The sequence below is a fragment of the Quercus robur genome, chromosome 1, assembly GCF_932294415.1.
Source record: "Quercus robur chromosome 1, dhQueRobu3.1, whole genome shotgun sequence".
NCBI lineage: Eukaryota > Viridiplantae > Streptophyta > Magnoliopsida > Fagales > Fagaceae > Quercus > Quercus robur.
Genome location: NC_065534.1, coordinates 25,086,494 through 25,111,133, shown reverse-complemented (window position 1 = coordinate 25,111,133; position 24,640 = coordinate 25,086,494). Strand labels below are relative to the sequence as shown.

General features: G+C 35.6%; 2 protein-coding genes across 3 annotated transcripts; both read left to right on the top strand.

Moving 5' to 3' along the window:
• The first annotated feature begins 3,855 nt into the window (after positions 1 to 3,855).
• On the top strand, positions 3,856 to 11,866 carry LOC126727053 (uncharacterized). Its single transcript, XM_050432516.1, has 2 exons — positions 3,856 to 4,535; positions 9,723 to 11,866. Exon 2 carries the CDS (start codon positions 9,810 to 9,812, stop codon positions 11,331 to 11,333), a length of 1,524 nt encoding a protein of 507 aa, XP_050288473.1. The 5' UTR covers positions 3,856 to 4,535; positions 9,723 to 9,809; the 3' UTR covers positions 11,334 to 11,866.
• A 1,668-nt stretch (positions 11,867 to 13,534) lies between these two features.
• On the top strand, positions 13,535 to 15,094 carry LOC126727064 (uncharacterized). Of its 2 annotated transcripts, XR_007656141.1 has the most exons (3): positions 13,535 to 13,680; positions 13,773 to 14,754; positions 14,849 to 15,094. XR_007656141.1 is itself a non-coding variant. In XM_050432528.1 (2 exons), exon 1 carries the CDS (start codon positions 13,869 to 13,871, stop codon positions 14,532 to 14,534), a length of 666 nt encoding a protein of 221 aa, XP_050288485.1. In that variant the 5' UTR covers positions 13,693 to 13,868; the 3' UTR covers positions 14,535 to 14,754; positions 14,849 to 15,094. The 2 variants fall into 2 exon arrangements, 1 of the variants encoding a protein (XP_050288485.1); XM_050432528.1 differs by lacking the exon at positions 13,535 to 13,680 and having other exon boundaries at positions 13,693 to 14,754.
• The last annotated feature ends 9,546 nt before the right edge of the window (positions 15,095 to 24,640 follow it).

Here is a 24,640-nt window from a genome sequence, read left to right as displayed (position 1 = left end):
AAGCTGCCTCTCCTCTTTGGAGTCACTGGGCTGATCTATCTTGTTCCTTGTGTCTCATGTGGTCCTTTCTAGACATGGTTCTGCACCTTCTTCAATCAAATGCCCCACAGTTAGAATTATTTTTTGTGTTATCTTGGGCTATCTGGTCTAATAGAAATAAATTGGTGCATAATGATCCCCCCCTTTCCCCATCTCAAGTGTGGCAGTTGGCAACCTGCACTTTGGAGGATTTCAGAAAGGCCAACTCTTTGGCTCTCACCCCTCCAAGTCATCCTTCATCCAGATGGGAAACTCCTCCCCAGGGAGTGTTCAAAATCAATGTTGACGGGGCTACTTCAGACCTGGGGAATAACTCCAGCATTGGAGTAATTATTAGGGACTGCAATGGCCGTGTTGTGGCAGCCCTCAGTAACGATTTTTAGATATCAAATGATCGAGTACATACCAAGATAATATGATTGTATTAGACTTAAAAGCATATATTTGAAATTATAAACATGTATGAAAAGTATTCATAAGTGTGAAATGAGTGAACCTAAAGTATATCAATGAAATTTGAATAAATTATGGATAATTAGGCGTATTTTTTTAACAATTCATAGTCAAAATAAAAGGATGATATTTTATGGAGTGTATATTGCTTATCAATAACGTGATATTTATAAAAGAAACCATGTATAAATAAATTGTGGGGGGTGGGGGGATCCGAGGATAGCACCTTTGTTGGACCACGCCCGAGGGTCGTGCGATCCCAGTAGGCAAGCACTAGGCTGGGAGACTTGGTATAGCTTGAAAGAGACAAGGGCCTTTAACAACTTGAGGAGGTGTCTTGGGCGTGGACCTCCCAAGTTGAACGAGAGGAACCTCGCCCCTAGCTGGGAAGCATGAACTGAGAGAGGCAACAGTGGTCGGTATGGGAGGAGAGAGAATGGGAAACTTTCCAAGGAAGAACCCATCATGTTTGCATTGAATGCCCATCACCCACTATGTCAGTCGCAGTAATGGCTGAAGGACACCTGAACAGTGTCAAGACAACTTGTAGTTCACTCAGCACTTCCTCCAAAGGTGAGATGAGACAAGTATCTAAGGGAGATCAACCACCCTCCATGTGGAGGGTCAGGGTGAAAGGAAACTATTATAAAGGGAAAGGGGATCTCATTGAACAGGGACTAGAACTTGGAGAGAGAGAGAGAAAACGCCCAAACTTGTAAACTTCTAAGTGTAACAAGCTTCCTTGGCTGACCAAGGAAAGAATCAATATATTACTTTGTACATTTTTGTCTGTCTACTTTTTACTTCTTCCCATCTGGACCATTTCTTAAACTTCATCCCATTAAATAAGAAGCCCAAGTGTTGGTCCGCGATTCCCATCTCTACAAATTAATTGTAATGGGCTCACTCCCCAAGCCCGTTAATCATTCTTGGGCTCTTGTGGTTGTTTTTTGCTCCACACATAAATAAACAATCAAACTTTGATGTATATCCCAAATTGAAATAGAGAAACAATCACAACATCTAAAATAGTAAAATTAAATACAACTATTAGATTATTTTTCAAGATATTATATTTTGAAACTAGTTTTTAAGATTTTAAATTGTTTATATGTTTTTACTATATATCAAATATGCTATCTAATTGGGCATTTGTACTTTTGTTTTATATTTTGGGATGTTGATATTGTGTGTTTGTTTTAATTAAAATTTCAAAGGGTAGACTAGTCTTCATTGTGTTTGTGCTATTTATTTTGATTAATAATGTTGCGATTTGTATAATTTTATAAGTATTGAACAAGTATCAATTTATTGAGCTGAGCACTTTCTTGATATGGGTGGTAAATTCAAAGTAATGCATTTCACACCAAGTAATTTGCTATATGACTTACCAAGTGGCAAATACATTTTAAAAAATAAAATAAAAAAATAATGTAAAATACAGGTTGACCGTATCCAACCCATTTCTAACCCACTTAAATGAACCATTTTTTTACCTGAACCCATTTTCAATCCTATTATGATTGACTTAACTTGAACCGACCTGCCTGTTTACCACTCCTAATCTAAGATTCTACACTCCATTTGTTTTAAAGTAAAATATTTTTCGAAAAATGTTTTTCCCATTTTCAAGTGTTTTTTTGTAGGTAAAATATAGTCAAAATTGTAAAAAGTAGTAAAATGTTTTACCTTTGAAAATTTGGTAAAACATTTTCTAAAATAGCAACTTCCCCTCCTCCATCTAGTTGCTAGGTCATCGATCTAGTGGCTGGAGACATCGCTCCAGTGACCGGTGCTAGCGGTTCGACGTCTGGAGACTCCACTCCAATGATTGGTGCTGGCGATTCCTTGGCAGGAGACGCCTCATAGGTGATTGGTTTTGGTGGTTCGATGGCTGGAGATTTGCACCGTAATCGATGTTGGAGGGTTTAGTATCTGAAGATATTGTATTGTCGGTTGGTGTTGGCAGTCTGGTCATTGGAGATACCATTTTGACTGTCGATTCCAACGGTCTGGTCACTAGACCTCTAGCACTAGTGACTTTGGTACTAAGCTATCAATTTTGTTGATTTGATTAAAAAAAATTAATTATTATATCAAACACCTAAAAAAATATTTTACGGAGTTAAAAATATTTTACTTCAAAACAAACAGAATCTAGACTAAAGATAAATATATAATAAAAATCTCAATTAATTAGGCAAAGGATAAATCAATTTTTTTTTTTGCAAATTAACATCATTTTAATAACAATTTTGTTAGTTATCATGTTTTTTGTAACTATTTAAGAAATACATATTTTCGTATCTTTAAGACTTAAATTCAATGAAAAAACTTGAGTTTTTAGAGGGCAAAATTAACGTGGAAAAAAATCCATCAAAATTCGAACTCCTCAAAAGAAAACCAAAAGAAGCAATCAAAAAACTGATATTAGTCAGATCTGATGCTTGGGACGTGGGACACGGCATGGACTCTTCTTTTGTTGCAAGTGCTCTTCTTTTGCTTCTCACCAGACCTCTCACATGGCACGAACTCTCTTCTTTTGTTTGTTTTCTGTAAAGTCTTTTTTGGTTCCCATTTCTGCTTATTATTGAAAACTAAAAACTAAAAATATCATATTAAAATAAATTTTAAATTTGTGAATAGTACTGTGAGACTTATTTTTAATGAAAATTTTGTTGAAAAAAAGAAGTTTGTGAGTCTCATAAACAATGCACGAATCCACTAACAGACGCATTTTTCAATCTTGGGCATGATATTTTAGTTACTGTAACCATGGGTTCTACTGTGTGTAAAACGCAAACGCACAAATGCAGACTTTAAACACAATCTAAACATACACTTAGGGTCCGTTTGTGTAATGCTTGCGATTGCTTTTTCTGAGATTGCTTTTTTTTGGGCTAGTCCATAACACTATTCATAAACCGGCTAAGTGTTAAAAATGTATAAACAGTAATTTGTAATAATAAAAAATATTTTACTATAATATTTTTAATAATAAATTTTTAATTTTTAATAAAATAAACGGTATTTAAATTTTAAATGCAGATATCTTATAAAAGATCAAGTGATTGCCGTTTGTACCTAAACTAGAGTGGCTTGTGAACTGTACTATCAACTCGATATTTAGAAATAAAGTTTGTTCACGTGTTGTCTTCTTTTGCTCAGCACTGAGCTGTTTGTTTTCCCACTTTCTTTACCACTTCTCGAGGAAGGGAAAATACAGTTTGGAGGGGACAACACAGTTTGGTGGGGACACGTGCAAGCCAAGGGCCTGGCTAGCTCCTTGGCGCATGACACTGCAACTCCATTAAATGGCAGAAAAAATCCATTTAATACCCACTTCCCACGTACTCCCACTTTGACCACTTCTTTATCTTCTTGTTAATTTTGCTGGATGTTGTTTCTTCTCTCCTCCACCTTCTCTCTCTACTAATCACTCTGTTAACTTTTAGTTTCCTCTCTCCTTCAGCTTCTCTCTCAAAACTTTAGGATTTGCGACTGCTTGTTCTCATTTTGTTGAAAGCTCGCACTGCCGAATTCTTTACTCCTCTCTCTCTTTCTCTCTGCAAACACACTTGTCACTGTATCAGTGATACCACTGTCATTTTTTTTTACACGCTGGGTTGAGAGTGGTTTTGATGGTTGAACCACCGATTTCCGGTTTTTGATGCATATTTTTTTAATTTCTGATTTTCGAAGAGAACCGGGCAAGATTGAGATCCAGTTCCCGGTTTTTAAAACCATGGAACCACTAGCCACTAGGTACTCCATATGTGATTCTATAACCATGGCCTCTCACCTTCTCTATGGCATCCCATTTCCCTTCGCTTCTACTTCTACACACCCCAACCATGGCTGCACGCTTTGCAGTGACTGTCTAATCCCTGGAGGGCTTGTCTTCGACCATGTCATGGAGGTCTGGGACCCACCCGATAACATCAATCTCGGAATGATGTGTAGTGCGCGGGTCACCAGCCGGTCGCACTGTACGGAGTTTACTTCTCTTGGAATGGAAGGATTTGGAAAGACTACAATTTCTGGTAAGAAAATTGATACGATCATACAAATTTCTAACTGACTTTGGGACACAATTTGCTAGAGTTTTAATATAGTAAACAATCTTTTTATTTCTAATTGATTTAATGTCCAATCAGTAGAGCTAGTCTATTTGATAGGGTTGCGCTATTCTTCATAAGGTTTAAGTTGATATCGCTTCGAACTTTATTTTTTTTAAGAATAAACATTGCTTAGAACTTGGTTGGCCTTGTGAGGGTAAGTAGAATTTGCTAAATTGGGATTTTCCTAAAGACGTAGGTCCAGTTGGTATTTGTGTTTAAATAACCGTTTTCAGTTTTTCTGAAAATATATATGGGTGAAAAAGTATGTGAAAATACATATAAATGTTGTTTAAAAACTGAAAACATGTGTTTAAACTCATGTATCAAATGGGGCCGTAGTAGTTTCTGTTTTTCAAACGTTATAAATAGGAAACTAATTTTGGTTTCCAAACAATATAATTAGTAGGGAACTTTTTCAAACTATATAACTTAGTAGCATCTCGAGCCTAAAAGGCTCGATTTTGGACTTATAAACCGAGCCTCTGAGGCTCGGTTTTCATGTTTTGAGGCACTGTGACGTGGAACCTTTTCCACATGGAAATCGAGTTTTATAGACTCGATTTTCATATCGATCATCATAAACTCGATTTCTGTGGTCTAATATTCCATGTAGATGCCACATGAAAATCGAGCCTTAGAGACTCGGTTTCACTTTTCTGGCCGGTGGTAGTGTGGTTGTGTTCTTTGTCTCTTGTTCGTGTTTACCCGAACGCTTGATATTCCGTTGTTGTGTTCCCTTCTTACCGTCGTTGGCGCCACCCTAGTCGTAAAGTGAAGTCCTAGAACCTAGCTGTAAGGCCCGTTTGAGCCAAGAGAGGGCGTGTAGGGCATGAGAGGTATAAGGTTGGTTAGGGTATGTGTTACGAAATGCAACGGTTGTGAGAAAAACATGATAACTGAGTGTTGAACCTAGGTTAGTATGAATAAGTTGTGGAGATCCAACTCCTCTATCAGCTCCAGGACTAGTTGTCCTCCTGATATTGTAAATGAAGAAGATCACACTATTGATGATAATGAGGTGATCCCTGATTTTCGTAAATGGACTATTCCTAAAGTTGATACTAAAACTATTTATAAAACTAGTTTCGTTGAAAGTGCTTTTCATTCTGCTTACAAAGCTAGAACGGTTGAACAAATTTTCTCTATTTCGAGAATTCATGAAAAATGCTGTTTCTTTACTAAAAAGAATATTAATGACTTCCTTGCTACTAAGAAATTCAGTTATTTGCATATTGGTATGGTTCAAGTTGCTATTAAACCACTTACCCGAAAGGGTATTAATGCTTCTGTTCTCATGTGTTTAAGAGATGCTAGATTTAAGATTTTTAAAGATAGCATTCTTGGTATGATCACTGCTTCTATGTATGATGGTCTTGTTTATTTTAACTGTTATCTTGATCTTACTCTTGCTTTGGATGATCCTAATATTGTTAAAGTTTTGACTTTGAATATTGCTTCATCTGGTTATCACATGGAAGAGGGTAGTAAGCCTTTTGCTTTGATCTACCGCATTTATTATAAACTTATGGGTACTCAAATGAATCCTTGTGCTATGATTCCTAGAGAACCTTCAGGTCAAACCATGTTAATTCAATGTTCAACTCCTGATGCTAAAATCCAAGTTCCAAAAATGATTCAATGGCAAGATGTTAAACTTCCTAATGATTGGTTGTTAGAACAAGAAATCCCTCCTGCTAAACCCATTTTTGATGAGCTTGATCTCACCCATATTCAACAATATCTTGATGGTATTGTTAAAATAAGTTTTCAAAACAATCCACCTTTGAGGATCAACGAAGGAAGACATTCTTTTGCTGAATTTGAAAGCATTTCAAAAAGAGATCGCGAGATGAATGAATTTTTGAAAAAGAATTTGGAAACATCCTCTGATTTAAAGCTAAAAGGTATTTCAAGTGATAAATCCCAATTTAGCTCTGTTTACTATTCAACTAAACCTGAAACTTCCACTCCATTTAGTAAAACTGCTAATGAAGATGAGGAAGACACTGTTTCTGTTACTCCATCTGATTTTGATTCTCCTATTGAAAATCCTCCTGTTTACCAAAGTCAATTAAGAGTTTTGACTGTTTTAAATGATGATTTTGAAATTGATTGGGATTCTTTGTACAATGAGTTTATGCTTGCAACAAACAAAACCAAGAGAAAATATTTCCAAAATAATTTTGCTCAATCTGATAAAGACCGTGTTAAAAGAAAATGGTTGGAAATGATGAATCAATTGAAAAAACATATTTTGTTCTTTGATTTTCTTGAAAACCATTATGTTCCAAATAATGAGGTTTCAAAACAACATTTATATGTGATAAAGAAATCAAATTTTGTTAAGATTGATAAAACCATTGTTAGGTCTAGTCATCCTCCTCTTGATTCAATTTTGATAACTACTAAGAAAGATGAAGTGACAAAAGAGGAAGTGAAGGCCTCTCCTTTCAAAATTGCTGATGACCAAACTCCTATTGTTAGCCTTATTGAACAAAACAATTTTACTAATCAATCTTTGCATATTATTGGTCAACGCTTGACTGTATTGAAGAAAAATTTGTTGAAAAAACTGTTTCTGTTTCTGAAAAATCTGTTCCTATTAAAACTGAGAAACCTTTGATTGATTTACCCAGTCAAAGAGAAAAAGTTATGTTTAAAACTTCTCAGTCCAAGACTCTTGAAATTGTTGACAAAATGCTTTCTAATCTAAAGATTAAAACTGAGGGTACTAGTACTTCTACAAGTACTCCAACTGCTCGAACTATTTCCAAAAAAGAAATTGTTTCTGAAGAAAATACAGATTCTGATACTGTTTCTTTTGTTTCTTCTGTTCCTGCAAAAAGAATCTTTGATGATGATTTCCCAGAAATTAAAAGATTTGTTGGGAACTCCAAACCCATGTCTTTTACAAAAAATTGGTATCCAAAACCTACTCCTCCTGATATGCAGTTTGAAGAGAGATCTTTTCAAACACAGTTTTCTGTCTTTGCTGATAAGCTCTATGAATGGAATATTGATGGTTTGTCTGAACAGGAAATCATTAATAAAATGAGTCACATGTCTATGGTTGGTATTACTTATCAAAACAACCATGATCTTGATCAACCTGAAATTGTTAACTTGCTTCTTACTGGTTTTTCTGGTACTCTTCGTGGATGGTGGGATTCATACATCACTGAAGAATCCAAAGAGTCTATTAAACATGCTGTTAAAAAGAATAAAGAAGGTTTGCCTATTTTTTATAAAAGTATTGGTCGTGGTATTCCTGATGGTGTTAATACCTTGATCTATACCATTCTTAAACATTTTGTTGGTACTCCATCTAATATTTCATCCTGCGTTTCTGATTATCTAAATAATTTGAGTTGTCCAACTATGTCTGATTACAGATGGTATCAATATGTTTTTACTTTCAGGGTGATGCTCTGGAAAGATTGCCATAAGCCTTATTGGAAAGAAAAGTTTATTGACGGTTTGCCTTCTATCTTTGCTCATAAGGTAAAACAAGAATTAATGGGTAAAAATGATTCTATTGATTATGATAATTTAACTTATGGTGATATTTTCAGTACTATTAAAAAACTTGGTATTAATATGTGCAATGATGAAAAATTGTTAAAACACCAATTAAAGAATAAAAGAAAAGCTAAATATGAAATGAGAAATTTCTGTGAACAATATGGTCTGCCTCCTATTGCTCCTTCTAGGCAAAAAAGTAAAAAACATGATAAAAGCCATAAAAAATACAGAAATAACTTTATTAAACCTAATGATTTCTATGCTAAGAAGAAAAATGTTTCTAAAAAACATGTTAAACAAAGACCAAGTAAAGGTAAATGTTTTAACTGTGGTAAACCTGGACACTTTAGTAAAGACTGTAAAGAAAAACCTGGTAAGTTAAAAAACAAGTTCAACATGTTAAACATTGATGATAATGTGCAAGAATAATTATTCAGAATCCTTGAATCAAACACCCCGTCTGATTCTTTGGAAGATGATTTTTCTTCTTCATCTGATTCTTGCTATCAATCTGCTGATGATTCTTCTGATTCTCCTAATATTAAAATTGGTTGTAGAGATTCCTGTTGCAATGTTATTAATGCTCTCACCAAAAGTGAAGAAGATGAAAAATTGATAATTCAGCTAATAAATCAAATTCAAAACCCTGAACTCCAGAAAGAATATTTGGATAGGTTTAAGAAAAACTTGATAAGAGATGAAATTGGTAAAAAACCAAAATCAACCATAAGTTTTGAAGAAACTTTGGAAAGATTTAATAAAAAGAAATCTAAAGAACTAACTGTTAATGATCTCCAAAATGAAATTCATATTGTTAAACAAGAGATAAATGAATTAAAACATGAATTTAAAAGCATGAAAAGTGATAACCATAATCTCAAACAAGAATTGACAATGCTAAAACTTGATAAAGATCTTAATAAATCCAGTAACGAACAAAATGAGCACAGTGATGGAAATGATTCCAGTCAACAGACTCTTCTTTCTGATAAAGGTACTCCTGATACTTTCACTAATCCCCAACTTGCTTTTGTTAATAAATTATTCCCTCCAAAATGGTTTACAAAAGTTAAAATTATTATTTCTCCTAATTATCATTTCACTGTTATTGCTATGATTGATTCTGGTGCAAATATGAACTGTATCCAAAAAGGATTAATTCCCTCAAAATATTTTGAGAAATCTATTGAAAGATTGGTTTCTGCTAATGGTTCTCAAATGAAAATTAAGTATGAATTGAATAATGCTCAGGTGTGTCATGATAATGTTTGTTTCAAGATTCCTTCTGTTCTTGTCAAAAATATGACTAATAAAGTGATTCTTGGTCTGCCATTTATTAATGCTTTGTATCCCTTTCTTGTTGAACATGATGGAATTACTACTGATCCATTTGGACAGAAAGTAAAATTCAAATTTGCTTCAAAGTTTGAAATTGATATTGATAATCTGTCTTATAAGAAAGACTCTCCCATGAATGAACTTGTTCAAGAACTAATAATGAATTCTGATGATTTTAAAGGTAATTTTCATAACACCAAAATGTTAAAAACTATCCATTATCCTAACAATATTAATGATTCTTTGCAGGAATCGGATAATGATGCGTGGATAAATACCACTAATAAGTGGGACAATAATAATATTCATATTTATACCACTAGTAAGTGGATTATTATGGAAAGGAAAAACAAGGGAAAAGCTCCTGCACAGGACCATTCCCAAAGCAAAGGGTTCCCAGCGGGACGACCTTTTAAAATGCATGAAGGCGCATCTTCTGGTGTAAAACCCAGTGGATCAACATCCCTTCAAGGAGATGTCCCGGCGGAGGTGACATACTCCAATGGTGATATATTAATTGCTTTACAGGAAGTTTTGTCAAAAAATCTACAATTCCACAATGGTACCTATTCAGAATTACCAGATTCTATTAAATTCATTCTTGATAACCTTCAGTTTGCTTTTACCAAAAATCACAGTAATGTTTTTCACAAAACCCTTAGAGCCCTTGAAATCCACCTTGTTAACCTTACTGCTCAAAACGAGATTTATATGAGCCATTATGGTAACCTTATTCCAGATAATGACCTTGCTTCAAATATTGACTTTGTTCCAGAAAATAACCTTGTTTCAAAAAAAGAGGCTCTTGTGAGCCGTCTTAAAGCCTACATTAGTCAACTCTTTGCCAAAGAGGAGATCCATTCGATGGATAAAAAGACTATAATGGGCACTGATTATGCTAGATTGAGTCTTAAGACCCAATCCATGTTAAGAAGTGCTGTTGCCAACTTGCCTTCAGATTTACAATCTCGTATTCTGGATAGCAAGGCTATGTCTAGGTCTTTTGACCTATGGTCCAAGTATTTTAGAAAACTTGTTACTGCTACTATTCCTGACCCTAATGAAATAGACGAAGGTGATAATGTCTTTATTCAGCTTGAATGGGAAGATCACTTTGGGAGCAGTCTCAGAGTATATGAAAAGAAACATCCATTTCCTGGTCTCCTTATTAATTTTGATGATGGTTCATATTTCACTGATGAAGATTCAGATGATAGTGATGATGATGATCCTAATTCTAGCTGGCTTTCCCAAATGTTTGAATATGGCTTTGTTAGGTTTGTAAAGTTGACAAGTCATAAACAGGCTAGCCAACTTCCACAGATCATTCAGAATGCTATTAAAGGGTTTGAAAACTCTTCCATTAGACCTTTTGTTACTATTAGATGCTATAGCACTCTACCAAAATGGGAGAAAAATAACTGGATGAATGTTAACCCCTCAAGGCATCTCATTCTCATTAATGGCTATACTCACCAAGGGCCATGGTTCAAGGGAAATTCTCAATTGTCCTTTAAAGATCCTTTTGGTCTTGCAAAATGCTGGAGAAATTATTTTAATAATCAAATTCGTGAAGTTGCTCATGATCTATGGAAAAATTATCATTTCATAGGAAGCACAGGTAGAATTGCTGTTTTTGGCCCCAAACCCTATGCTGATGCCTTTGTTCACCTACAAAAAAAAGATCATCCTAATCTAAACAGTCTTCTTATCCCAGGAAAAACTCCAAAGTTTGAGCCAATTTTATATTGTGGATTCTGTAACAAGTATGCTATTTACCATGAGCATGTATGTGATTCTCCACAAGGTCTTTTTGATCCTTTTGATGGTTATCCCTCCGATGCTCCCTCTACTGATTGATGAGGTCACTACTAGACTGGTGTTACTTTATTTTCCTGGCTTGCACAATAGCCAAAATAGTCAGAACTGATACTTCAGATTCTGCGGAGGATTTTGATTCTCTTATTTGTCTAGCCTGCACAATGGCCAATGCTCCAATATTTACTACTATTAGAAGCTGGTTTTTCACCATTATGATGCTTCTAAAGGATCCCAAAGAATGATGTTCACGTGAAGACAACAAAGTGCATGCCTATTAGTGACTTCTTTCTTATTGGCTTCTTTTTGTCTCTTAAGGACACCAATAATGAGGCCTTGTTCCTACACTTATAGGCCTATTGCTGATGTCTAAGAGGTATTCCCATAATCTTGTGGATTCCTTACAAGATTGGGTCAAAAAGAGAAGAAAATTTTCATTTTACTATTCACCTGTCACTATTCATCTGTCACTATTCACTGTTACTGTTCATCTGTTACTATTCATGACACTGTTCACTCTGAATTTTGCCTATTTAAGGGGGGTTGTCCCTTATGTTTTGGGGGTTTTTTGAAGCAAAGTTTTAGTTCTGATTTCTCTTCCCTTAGAACTAGCCTTCTTAGAGAGAGAACCCACTTGCTTCTACTACTACTACCTTGTTCACATTTGTTCACTACAAGCCTTGTAATCCTACAAACCTTGTAACTAGGACTAGTTTAAGCTTTGTAACTGTTAACCTGTAACTGTTGAGATCTTGTATTCACTACTACTACTATAAGTGTTTATCCTACTTTCAATAAGAAGTATTTTCAGTTATATGTTCATTACTTTACTTGTTGCTACCACCACCTTGAACGGATTACCGCCATACCGGATGGTTTTAAATTGCTTTCATTTATTTTGAACTATTGTTCTTATTTACTTTGAATTATTTTGATATATACTGCTTGGCTGGTTCTACTGCCTTATTATTGTTCTTACATTCAAGTTCTTTATTTTCAAGCTATTTACTTTCAAGTTCTTTAAGTCATTTCCATTTACAATATTATTGTGCTTCCGTCTCCTTCTCTTCAGCAGTGCGTCCCCTTCCCACTTTAGCAAACCGAGTCTCAGAAACTCGATTTTCAAATTGTGGTCAAAATATTAGAACATGTGGCTGATCATGTCTGGGTCCCTATAGATCTGGTTTTTAGGGTCTCTCCTCACACACATTCAACAGTTTGTCCCTCTCTCTCATACAATCCCAACACTTAATCAATTCTTCCCTCTCTCACTCCCCCTCTCACTCTCATACAATCCCAACACTTACATTGCACATCCTCATGTCAGGTAAGGGTCTCACTCTCTAGTTGGTTGTTTGTTGTTTGGTTTTGATATTTGTCTTTAATTTTTTTTTTTTTTTTTTTTTTTTTTTTTTTTGCTTGAGTATGAAATTATAATCATTGATTGTATTTGGTGATGTAATTGGTTTTGCCATAAAAACTTTTTAGCTCCATTATATACTGGTAATCTCCCATCAGAAATGTTGTTGTAGTAGAAATGTCAAATGTTGCCATGAGTAATGAAATGAGATTGATCTGCTAAAAATATCAAATGTTGCCATGAGTAATGAAATGGGAAGTTGAGCCCCTGGTAGATGAGTTTATAAAGAAAACTTAGCAAGCATGCTTCTTTCTTTGCTTTATAGTCATACAACTATTTACTTCAATTGTGTCCACAGTACATCGAGATCAACATTATTCATACTATTCCTAGTATGCACTTCATCCATGAACTAGATCCACCAATTGCACTTTACCATCACACTTACTAAGTAAACCAATACACAAAACATATTTTTAATTATTGGAACTCATAACTTCTAAATGAGCCATATCTTGGCGCAAGATTTCAAGAAATACTAATCAAATTCACAAAAATTCCAAAAACCAAAATTTGAATATGAGAGAGAGATCCATACTTGGGTGCTAGAAAGAACGGCACAATTTGTAACAAACACATACACAATTTTTATATGACAGTTACCAAAAACACACTTCTTAGATGTTAAATTATTTGAAAGGGCAGGAGTGTTGGTACCAAAAACCGCTTGATACAAAGCATTCGCATGAAGAAAACAACTCACTTGTCTTTTTGAATGTAATAAACTACATTTTTAAGGAATTTGTTTTACATTTATATTGCATGTTATGTCCCAAATTCCATTTGTTATGTTTGGTTGTCGATTGTTGCTTCATATAACCAACATAAATTATCACTATTGTAATGAGACTGTTGAATATGATGTAGGCAAAAAAAAGTGGACAAGTTGTGGAGCGTGCAGCTATTTTTGCAAAAGTATACTGTACCAAAGATGGGAATCCTATTAGTGATGAAGTGCGAGATAAGATTGTAAGCCCTATATCGTAACCTATTTCTTTTGTATTTTGTGCGTGAAATGTTTATAGCAAATAATATGTTATTTGGTTCTTGTGAGAAAACAGGATAAAATGACTGAAATTTTAAACAACGGGGGTAAACTATAAGGAGACCGTCGTGAAGGAATCCTATGGTCAAAAGATGATGCGTTTGCTCAAGTGATGGGCAAAGAACGTTGTGGACGTGTACGTGTACGTGGGGTCAGTTTTGGACCAACCCAAACAGGAAGAAGTGGGTCCAACCTTTCATGTTTGACTGGGCCGTCATCCAGTGAAATGGCCCATCGGATGACTGAATTGGAAAATTCGCTGAGGGACCAACTTGCTGAGTCAGAGCAGAGGCATCAGGAGCAAATGGCCTCATTGCATGCACGGCATAAGGAGGAAATTGCCGAAGCACTGGCCGAAGCAAAGCGGGAATCAGATGCACGGCATGAGCAGCAAATGGCTAAAGCAAAGTGGGAATCAGATGCACGACATGACCAGCAAATGGCCGAAGCAAAGCGGGAATCAGATGCACGACATGACCAGCAAATGGCCGAAGCAAAGCGGCAAATGGATGAAATGATGTTGGGCGTGAGAGCCATGTTACAAGATAATGCGTTTGCTCAAGTGATGGGCAAAGAATGTTGTGTACATGTACATGTACGTGGGGTCAGTTTTGGACCAACCCCAATAGGAAGAAGTGGGTCCAACCTTCCATTTTTGACTGGGCCGTCGTCCAGTGAAATGGCCCATCGGATGACTAAAATGAAAAATTCATTGAGGGACCAACTTGCCGAGTCAGAGCAGAGGCATCAGGAGCAAATGGCTTCATTGCATGCATGACATAAGGAGGAAATTGCCGAAGCACTGGCCGAAGCAAAGCGGGAATCAGATGCACGGCATGAGCAACAAATGGCTGAAGCAAAGCGGGAATCAGATGCATGGCATGACCAGCAAATGGCCGAAGCAAAGCGGCAAATGGATGAAATGATGTTGGGCGTGAGAGCCATGTTACAAGAAGCCATGTTACAAAGCAGCGTGAGCAGTTTAAGCAATTTTTCAGGTACTAAAAATGTTGTCTTTAATTTAATGAAACTTGCGTGTTTATTGCAATGCATTGTTATGTGCTACTAATATGATGTATATAATATATTCAGGATAGCGCTGCATCACAGTGAGGACTCTTCGTGGATATTTTAAGATTGTATGTTGTATAACTTTTTGGCTGTATCAGAAGGAATATTGTAAACATGATGTCTGATGCTCGCTGCATCTTTTTTGTGTCAAATGGACTTTAAACTTTTTCCCTCCATTTTGTTGCTATATTGAACTGCATATTCCTTAAAGATTGATAATTTTCCCGTATTCGTTAGAGATATTGATTTGTGACAGGTTTGAGAAAATTCTAGTTTGATATTTAGTTGAAATTCTGGCTTGTTATTTTTGTTGCATGCAACAAGCTGGAATTTTTTGTATGTGTGACAGGTTTGTAAAACTTATAGCAGGTTTGTAAAACTCATCTGGCCTAGAAAGGGGAAAAAAAAAAAACAAAAACAAAAACTATAGTTGCGTTTTTAAAACGCGGCTATAGACAAATTCTTAAGAGGTTTTTAGGGGTCTTAGGCCGCGTTTTAAATGCGGCTACAGATTTAACCTTAGGCCACGTTTAAAACATGGCTAAAATATGTCTCAGAGGCCGTCAACAAGGGAGTTATGGCCGCACTTTTTAAACGCAGCCTAAGAGCAGGACCTATAGTCGCGTTTTAAATGTGGCCTAAGGTTCTGATCTTAGGCCGCGTTTTAAACGTGACCTAAGGTTAAATCTATAGCCGCGTTTAAAACGCGGCCCAAGACCAAAACCTTAGGCCGCGTTTTAAACGGGGCTATAGGTCCTGGTCTTGGGCCGCATTTGAAAAAGTGCGGCCATAGGCCCATCAGTCCTATAGTCACAGTTTTTAGGCTACATTAGAAAATGCAGCCTAAAAAAACATGGCTATAGCCTATAGCCACGTTTTTTTGACGTATAGCCGTGTTTTAAAAACGTGGCCATAGAACCGTTTTTTTGTAGTGTCTCCCCCCACCCCTTTTTTAATAACAAGTTAGAATCCTTTTCAATTGAGTTATACATGTATCTTGACATTGATATGGCTTGAATATGGAGTTGTCAACTTGTCATCATGGAACTGGTTGAAAATCTTAAGGTTAAAAATTATGTTGTTTCTTGAATTGTTGTTGGCCTTGATAAAACATTGTCCTCAAAATTGTTCACCTCATCGTTAATATCCTTTCTATGGGGGCGGAGCTACACTTAGCCAAAATTTTTAAAAGAACTTTATAAGGTATATATATTTTGCAAATTTTTTAGACACTAGACCTTAAAATTGATAGTTGGCCCCTCCAAAAAATAAGAGCTGTCCCTTGCAAAAAAGTATTAAATAACTACTTAAACATTGGGTTCTAAAAAATAATTGTTAAGAACAACAAACCATCCGCATTGAAAAAAAGAAAAAAGAAAAAGAAATTCTTTTTAGTTTTTTCCTCTCTTATTAATTGGTAAGTTTTGGCTGTTGAGTTCAAATAGTAAGTTTGTAATAAAATAAATTTCTTGGTAGAGGGTTTTTTTTTTTTTTTTTTTTTGGGACTAAGTCTTTCGTTGTTGTTGTTAATTTTCGAATTGTTTGTCAATACTTGATTTAGTCACAAAATGTTAAATGAAAAAAACTATAAAGCCAATGTTGTCTGCAATTTTTTTTTTTTTTTTAGACAACCAATGCATATAAATTACTACTAGAGGTTTCTATTTAACCAAAAAAAAAAATGCTTCCATAATATTGCAAGCCACGAACTTTAATCAATTACCCACAAATGTTGCAACTTGCAAGTCACGAACCTTAATCTAACAATAAATCCAGGATAAAACACACAAACGACCCTAAGGTTTAGGATAGCTAATACTAAGTATTATTAAGACTTTTTAAAAATATCAAATTTTCTCCCTAAGGCTCTATTTGGTTAAAGGATGAAAAATATTAAAAAGATGACAAAAAATAGATGGATGAAAAACTCATTTATTTAGTTGAGAATAAAATAAAATATAAGAAAATGTAGTTTATAAATTTATCAATGGTATGTATCATGAATTTCTTTTGTTGTGTGGTTTGATATTTTTCTTTAGTTTTTATTTTTTGCTTGAGTATGAAAATCATTGAGTATTGTTAGGTTTTTATCATGGGTATGTATTATGAATTTCTTTTGTTGTTTGGTTTGATATTTTTCTTTAGTTTTTTTATTTTTATTTTATATATATATATATATATATATTTTTTTTTTTTTATTTGCTTTAGTATGAAAATCATTGAGTATTGTTAGGTTTTTATCATTGGTATGTATCATGAATTTCTTTTGTTGTTTGGTTTGATTTTTGCCTTTGATTTTTTTTGCTTGAGTATGAAATAATGATTGATATATTTAAGATGTATTCTTGGTATATTTGTATTGTTAGGTTTTTAATAATTGTATTGTTGTTTGGTTTGATACTTTTATTTATATTTTTGTTAGAGCTGATTTGAAATTTTGTAATGAGGGTGAATTTTGTCTTTAGATTTTTTTTTGTTTGAGTATGAAATGATAATGATTGTGTGTTTGTACGTGATGTGGGCTGAGTATATGCAAATGTGGGGTGACAAGTTTTAATTTTTGAACTTTGAGTAGATAGAAAAGAGACAAAATTGATGTTAAATGAAAGAGATAAAAATATGTCACTAACATATTATTACACTTGACTCTAATAGGTTCAAAATCTCTAAAGAATATTGATATAAATGTATACTACGGTGGACCCCTTGTCAATCCTGGAGAGATTAACGGATTCCCATTTAGAGGGCCGGGTATTGAATGCTACTACATGATGATACGCCATAAGACCAAGACGTTAAATGATTTGAAGAAGAAAATAATGGAAGGATTGAATTTGAACCCTGCTTGTTATGACATAAAGATTATTTATCGTTACACACAAGAAGTCCTTCATGAACGGATAAATTACTGGTACATGGCGATCAAAGAAGACAAACATGTAAATATCATGTTTAATAGGATCCATAAAATGCCTCAAGTAAATGCTGCTGAGTTGTACGTAAGTTCAGAGCTGCTTGTAGGAGTTGATACTGAGGAGGTGCAACAAACAGCTACATCTTTACAATTTACAGCCCTAGATGATGGATGCACTACAATGGAGGCTATACAATGGGAAGTTATACGCTCCCATCTCAAGATCATGTTGCCAATACTGGTGAAGTATGCAATTTTTGTTCCCTTTTGTTTTTCGGGTGCAATATGCAATTTTTTAACTTGGGGGAGGAGGGGTTCAGTTATGCTTTCACCTCTCTTTAACTTTGTATTCAGATACACTTTTACCCCCATCAAGTAAAACCAAACTCTCCATAGAATTAGTAGTGTAATCCACCCAATGTGCATCTTCAATAGCAAAAATGTTCTGATTATTCTCAGGGTTAAACAAAACTAGCCTAATGGCATTCTTAATTAGAATTTCACCATTGTTAGTGCAAAGTTTCCTCATTCCTCTTAATTTCCTCATGTTAAATTTTCTCAAACACAACAATCTCAACACAAAATAGAAAATTTTTCTCACATTTTCTTGGGAACCAAACAGAGTAACACACAAAACAATCAAATCAATCATAATTTTGGAACAAAAACCACAAACCCACATGAAAAAATCACACAATAAGAAAATCATACCTGAGAGAACTGACTGAGAGTGGAGAAGGTGCTTGAGAGTGGAGACTGAGTGATAGTGGAGAGGGTGAGTGAGAGAGGCATGAGAGTGAGAGAGGCGCGAGCGTGAGAGGGTGTCTGTGTGAGGGTGGAGACACGCGAGTGTGAGAGGGTGTATGTGTGAGGGTGGAAAGGTGCGAGCGTGAGAGGGTGGAGAGGGTGTGAGGGAGGCGTGAGAGGGAGAGTGAAAGGGTGAGTGACAGAGAGTGGAGAGGTATGTACGAGAGTGAAAGGGAGAGAGGTGTTAGACTTGGTTTATTTTTTAAAAAACCTATTAGAAATCGAGTCTCAGAGACTCGATTTCTAGGTGGCACCCACAGATCAGCTGGCTTCCACGTGGATGAACACATCACATACAAATCGAGGATATAAGGGTCGATATATAAATCAAGTCTCTAAAACTCGATTTTCACGTGGGAAAAAATGCCAAGTCAGACCTGATGACAACATAAAAACTGAGCCTCAAAGACTCGATTTATAGCCCAAAATCGAGTCTTTGAGACTCGAGATGTTACTAAATAATATAGTTTTGGAACCGGGCTTACTAACTAAATAGTTGGGAAATCATGGTTAATTACCCATTTTGGCCAATTCAAACTTATGGTTTTCTAAGGAAATAAGAGAGCTACCTGTATTATAAAAATTTGTTAATTATCTTGTTATGACATTGTGGAAGATTTTAATAGACATTTTACCAAGAATGCTTGTGGGACGAGCTAAATTTTAACATGTATGTGAATGTCTTCTTCGATGCAAGTGTGTACATGTTTGTAGAATCTAATTGTTCAAATTCCATTTGATTTTCTACAAGGAATTTTTGCTCATTTTAGTCATGATGTTTTGAGAAATTATCAGAGATGGTGATTATGAATACTTTGCTCATGATGTTTTGTTTTTGCATATATATATATATATATATATATATATATTTTGTTCTAACTAATTGAGAAAATAAAATATAGAAAGTGAATGAGTTTTAGCTTAAATGATACATAAGAAAGGGTGGAGTATAACCCCCATTGGTGCATGTGTAAACTTACCAAAAAAGAAAAAAAAATGAGGTGAAAAGAAATGATTCTGTTGGTGATAAAGGAAAATTCCAGCTATGATCCAATGAGAGGTTGTCTGGAAGAGGACCTTAAACAATACAATGTTTTTCAAGTAAGAGTGCTTTGCATGGGCTTGATGATAATGGAGTTGGAAACTAAGCATTGATTTTGTTTATGGGTACTACTTTCACCTATTCCATCCTTTGACCTCGATATTGATTTCAACGAGACTCCTCCTGTCATGCACATTGAGTCACCCTCGTACACCATTGGCCATATAGACCATAAGTCTCTCCCACCCACCAACTCTATTAGCCCTACTTTGGCCATGGACTCACTCCATACTGAATCCATGTCATTCATGCCCATTCCTGGACTTCATATAGACCCCATGAGTACGGACCTCACTCACATATCATCTGCTACATCATCCTCCCCTGTAGTTGTAGGATTTTCAGTTGTTGGGAGCGAAGTTGAATAGCCAAATGTGCATCTGCAAAATGAGCAGGCCGTTGGGTTACACTCAGCCTATAAGGTTGATCGAAATGCACAGTAAGAGCACCTGCTTATGGGATAGGTTGGCACAAAGCCAGGCTCATGGTATGACAAGTAATTTAGGCTGCGTTTGTTTCAGTGGTAAACTGAAATCCAAAAACAATTTACACCAGGGTCTGTGTTTGGCACCACTTGAAAATACAGTCAAATTGAAAATAGAATTTAGTTTGACCGTGAAATTGGCTACACAACCCGTAAAATCATTTCAATCCTCATTTTACCTTCAATTGATTTCCGTATTTCCTCACCCCTCACACACTCCTCTCACACGATCTGAATACTCCCCTCTCACTATTTACTCAAAGCAAAACCTCAACTCCACCCCTGACCCCAAGCACCAACGAGAGAAAGAGAGAGAGAAAGCTTCGGCTATTCGTTGATGCCAGTCCAAGCTCCACCCCACACTCTGACTAGTAGCACTGCCATTTTCCCCTTTGCGCAGTTTTCTCCCTTTTCTTCTCCATCTCACTCAACCTCACCTCCGACCACTCCAAGCCCACCTCGAGCTATGCATGTACCCGATCCATAGAGCCATAAATCTCCCTCACATTGACGAAGCCCTACCCTTCTCCAAAATCTCCGATTCGTGGCTCTAACGTCGCCAACGAAGTTCTACTCTCAAACCCACCCTCTACAATACCCGATCCACATCCCCTCAAACCCATATTTTCCACACCTCCTCTTACCTTGTCTTCTCGGATCCGATATAAATATAAATATATATATATATATTCATATGATTACTTATTTATTTATTAATTATCCATTTATTTATTTAATTATTGATTTATTCGGATGTTGATAATTGTAGTTTGGTGTTAAAATTATATATAGAGAAAAATATGTGCATTAATAATGGTACCCAGTTATCAAGGCCAAAATTGGAAATTAACCTTGTTTTCCAAACAATATAATTAGTAGACACTATTTTCAAACTATATATATATTACTAACATCTTGAGTCTAAAAGACTCAATTTAGGGCTTGTAAACCGAGTCTTTGAGGCTCGGTTTCCATGGATTGATCACATCTGATTTGGCATTTTTTCCACATGGCGTCCACCTGAAAATCGAGTTTTAGTGATTCGATTTATATCTTGACAGTTAGAAGCTTGGTTTATATGTGACATGGTTGGTAGTTGATCCACGTGAAAGCCACCTAGAAACCGAGTCTCTAAGACTTGATTTCATATAGGGTTTTTTCAAATTAAATGCCTCTCTACTCTAACGCCTCTCTCCACTCTCACTCACCCTCTCACTCTCACACAGACTCTCCACTCTCACGCCTCTGTCACTCACCCTCTCACTCTCATGCCTCCCTCACACCTTCTCCACCGCCACACAAACCCCTTCACACGCTCGTGCCTCTCTCACTCTCATGCCTCTCCACCCTCACACAAACACTCTCTCATGCTCACGCCTCTCTCACTCTCACACCTCTTTGCTCTAATGCCTCTCTCCACTCTCACTCAGTCTCCACTCTTAAGCACCCTCTCCACTCTCACTCAGTTCTCTCAAGTATGATTTTCTTATTGTGTGATTTTTTCATGTGGGTTTGTGGTTTTTGTTCCAAAATTATTGTTTCGTGTGTTACTCTGTTTGGTTCCCAAGAAAATGTGAGAAAAATTTTCTATTTTGTGCTGAGATTGTCGTGTTTGAGAAAATTTAACATGTGGAAACTAAAAGGCCCGAGGAATAATGGTCAGAACTTGATTTGATTTGATTTTTTTTGTTTTTGTTTTTTGTTTTTGTCGTTGTGTTGTTGTTGTTGTTTCTTGCTATTTAGATGGATAAGCAGAGGTTTAGGGTGCAGTACATTAAGTTTACGAATTAAATTTAAAATGCTATGACCCATTCATGAGATACCAGCTGGTTGCATCAAAAAAACTAAGGGCATGTTCAATACACTGATAATGATTACTTAGGAATAGGAATAAGTATTGCAAGGAATATAAGAAGTTGTAACCCCCTTTGTAGTAGTTTTTTCTTTCATTGAAGTATTTTACTGATCAGAAAAAAAAATTATATATAAGAATTTGTAATGGAATTACTATTCCTATGCATCTGTTTTGGTGGTAAACATGAATAGAACCATGAATCTGTAATTCACAATATGGTATAACATGATTTGATGATATAATGGAGTTATATTCCAATCAAATGTCCTAAAATACCCTTTTATATTATATTTATACTCATTGTGGGTATTGTTTATTGTGTATACTTTAATTAATCTCATTGACCTTTGTTCAAAATTCCTGTCTCCATAACTGCTAAAAATAAAAACTAACAGCTTCTCCCCTAGATATTAAATTCTAATGAACGATAAATTTACACGCTTGAATAATTTGATGAAATATAAAAAAGCTCGACTTTTTTTTTTCTTTTCTTCTTTCTTTAAAGAAATAATACTTGTTTCACAAGTTAATACATAGCTATTTTTAAATTCCGTTGCTGTCTCCATCTTTCTGCTTCTTTCTCTCAAGCATGATTATATGTTTATGCATGAATTAATGCTGCTGTCAAATCAAACATTGGTTTTATGGCTTGCATAATCAGTTTGGGCATGTCTTGCATACATAGGCTAGAATATGATATTGCTACTAGATCTTCATTGTTGTACTATTGATTTTACCAATAAGGCTAATTCTTTCACTTCTATGATATTGATATCATTTCTACATGTATGGGAAATTTTATGTAATTTTCTTGTCATAAAATTTCTTGAGTAATATATATTTCTTAGAATTGAATGCCAAGTAATGGGTTGCATCATTACAGCCGTATATATGTTATCTTATATATGACAATTATATTTGGCAACCCAATGGTGATTGGGTGGTTTCTAGAACAATTACCAAGGCTCTTCTAGGCATTTTTCAATAATGTTTACAATTCCATTAAAATGTGAATCCTTCTGAAAAGTAACATGGTTTCTGGTGATTACTTACCATATTTTTATGATTAATCTGGAGAATATGACCTTTTGTTCTAGTTTCCTAGTGATAAGTTGAGTAAAGTGTATTTCTCTTTAGGCATATGACTGCCACTTTGTTGAATTTTTTGTTTTTTGAGAATCTTTGTTAGATTGTTTTTGTTTTTGTTTTCAATAATGTCTATTACATGCTAACTGCTTATTATTCTTGTGCAGTATGGCTGCTTCAAATGCTGGACAAATTGACCATGCACAGCCTAGACCCATTGATGAGTTGGTGTTGACACAGCAGGTTGACCATCGATCTGAAGCTATTTGGAATGGGTAGGTAAAACACAACACTATAGATTTAACCAATGTACATGCACTTGTTGTCATATATTAATCCATGGTTTTGTTCTGTGCAGGATCCAAGGTCCCTTACCTGCTGTTGTCGTAGTGAAGAGTTCTCTAATCGAGAGCCAATGGTGGACGACCAAGTCATTGACATCATTAAGGCACTTGGTTTGGAGGGACTCCTCAGGATCCCGAGTAGAGAGATTGACCATGGTCTGATAATGGCCTTAGTGGAGTGATGGCGGCTTGAGACTCACACCTTCCACATGCCACATGGTGAGATCACCATCACATTGTAGGATGTGGAGGTTCTTCTCGGGCTTCCTATTAATGGCAAGGCTATAACAGGAAGCACGCAAAAAGAATGGGAGAATGTGTGTCGGGACTTCCTTGGCTTTCGACCTGTAAATAATGAGAGAAAGCAACTTAATGACTAAAGGATTCTCATCAAACAGCTTTTGGAGCAAGTTGCCGATCCATTACCGCCTAATGCTGAAGAGGATCAGCTGCATAAGTACACACAGTGCTACATCCTAGTGCTACTGGGAGACATAATCTTCATGGACAAATTTGGCGATAGGGTGCATCTAATGTGGGTGCAGCAATTGGAAGACCTTTGCAACCAACGAAGATACAGTTGGAGAAGTGTTTGCCTTGCATGGTTATACCGAGAGTTAAGCAGGGCAAGCGATAAGAAAGCCAATCAGATTGGTGGGTGCTTGTTGTTGGTCCAATATTAGGCATAGGCTAGGTTCCTCTATTTGTGCCCAGTAGTTGAGCATGGCCCACCAATGGGTGCTTATGGTCCTCCAGTGCGTGGTCCACTGTCCCTGAAGTAAGTCTTTACCTCATACACGTCATATACATTATGTGATCATTACCTAAGCCCACAATCATGTAACTTGATTCTATTTATTTATTTTAAAGGCTTTTAGGAATTATTTATGTCAACATTAAAAAATTTTAAACAGAGGTTCAATATATATGATTACATTAATATACTCTAATTTTGTGACTGTCATGTGGCTTGTATGTTTTTTATAAGGACTGTTTCTTATTCTAGTGATATTATTAATTGAGTAAATATCTATAAGATTATCTTAGTAGTTATATGCGATTACATTATAGTTTTAATCATAACATTATCTTAGTAGGAAAGTTCTAGATATTAATCCCTTGTTCTTGATTGTAGGTGGTTGTGGGTCCCAAACAAGAAAAACAAGTCCGCCCACATCTTTAGGGACAGGTATCGCGAGCAAATGGCTTCAATGTTGTCAG

Coding starts and splice junctions, on each gene's coding strand:
- LOC126727064 (XM_050432528.1), top strand. CDS start 13,869: ATGGGCAAAGAACGTTGTGGACGTGTACGTGTACGTGGGGTCAGTTTT.
- LOC126727053 (XM_050432516.1), top strand. CDS start 9,810: ATGGAAAGGAAAAACAAGGGAAAAGCTCCTGCACAGGACCATTCCCAA.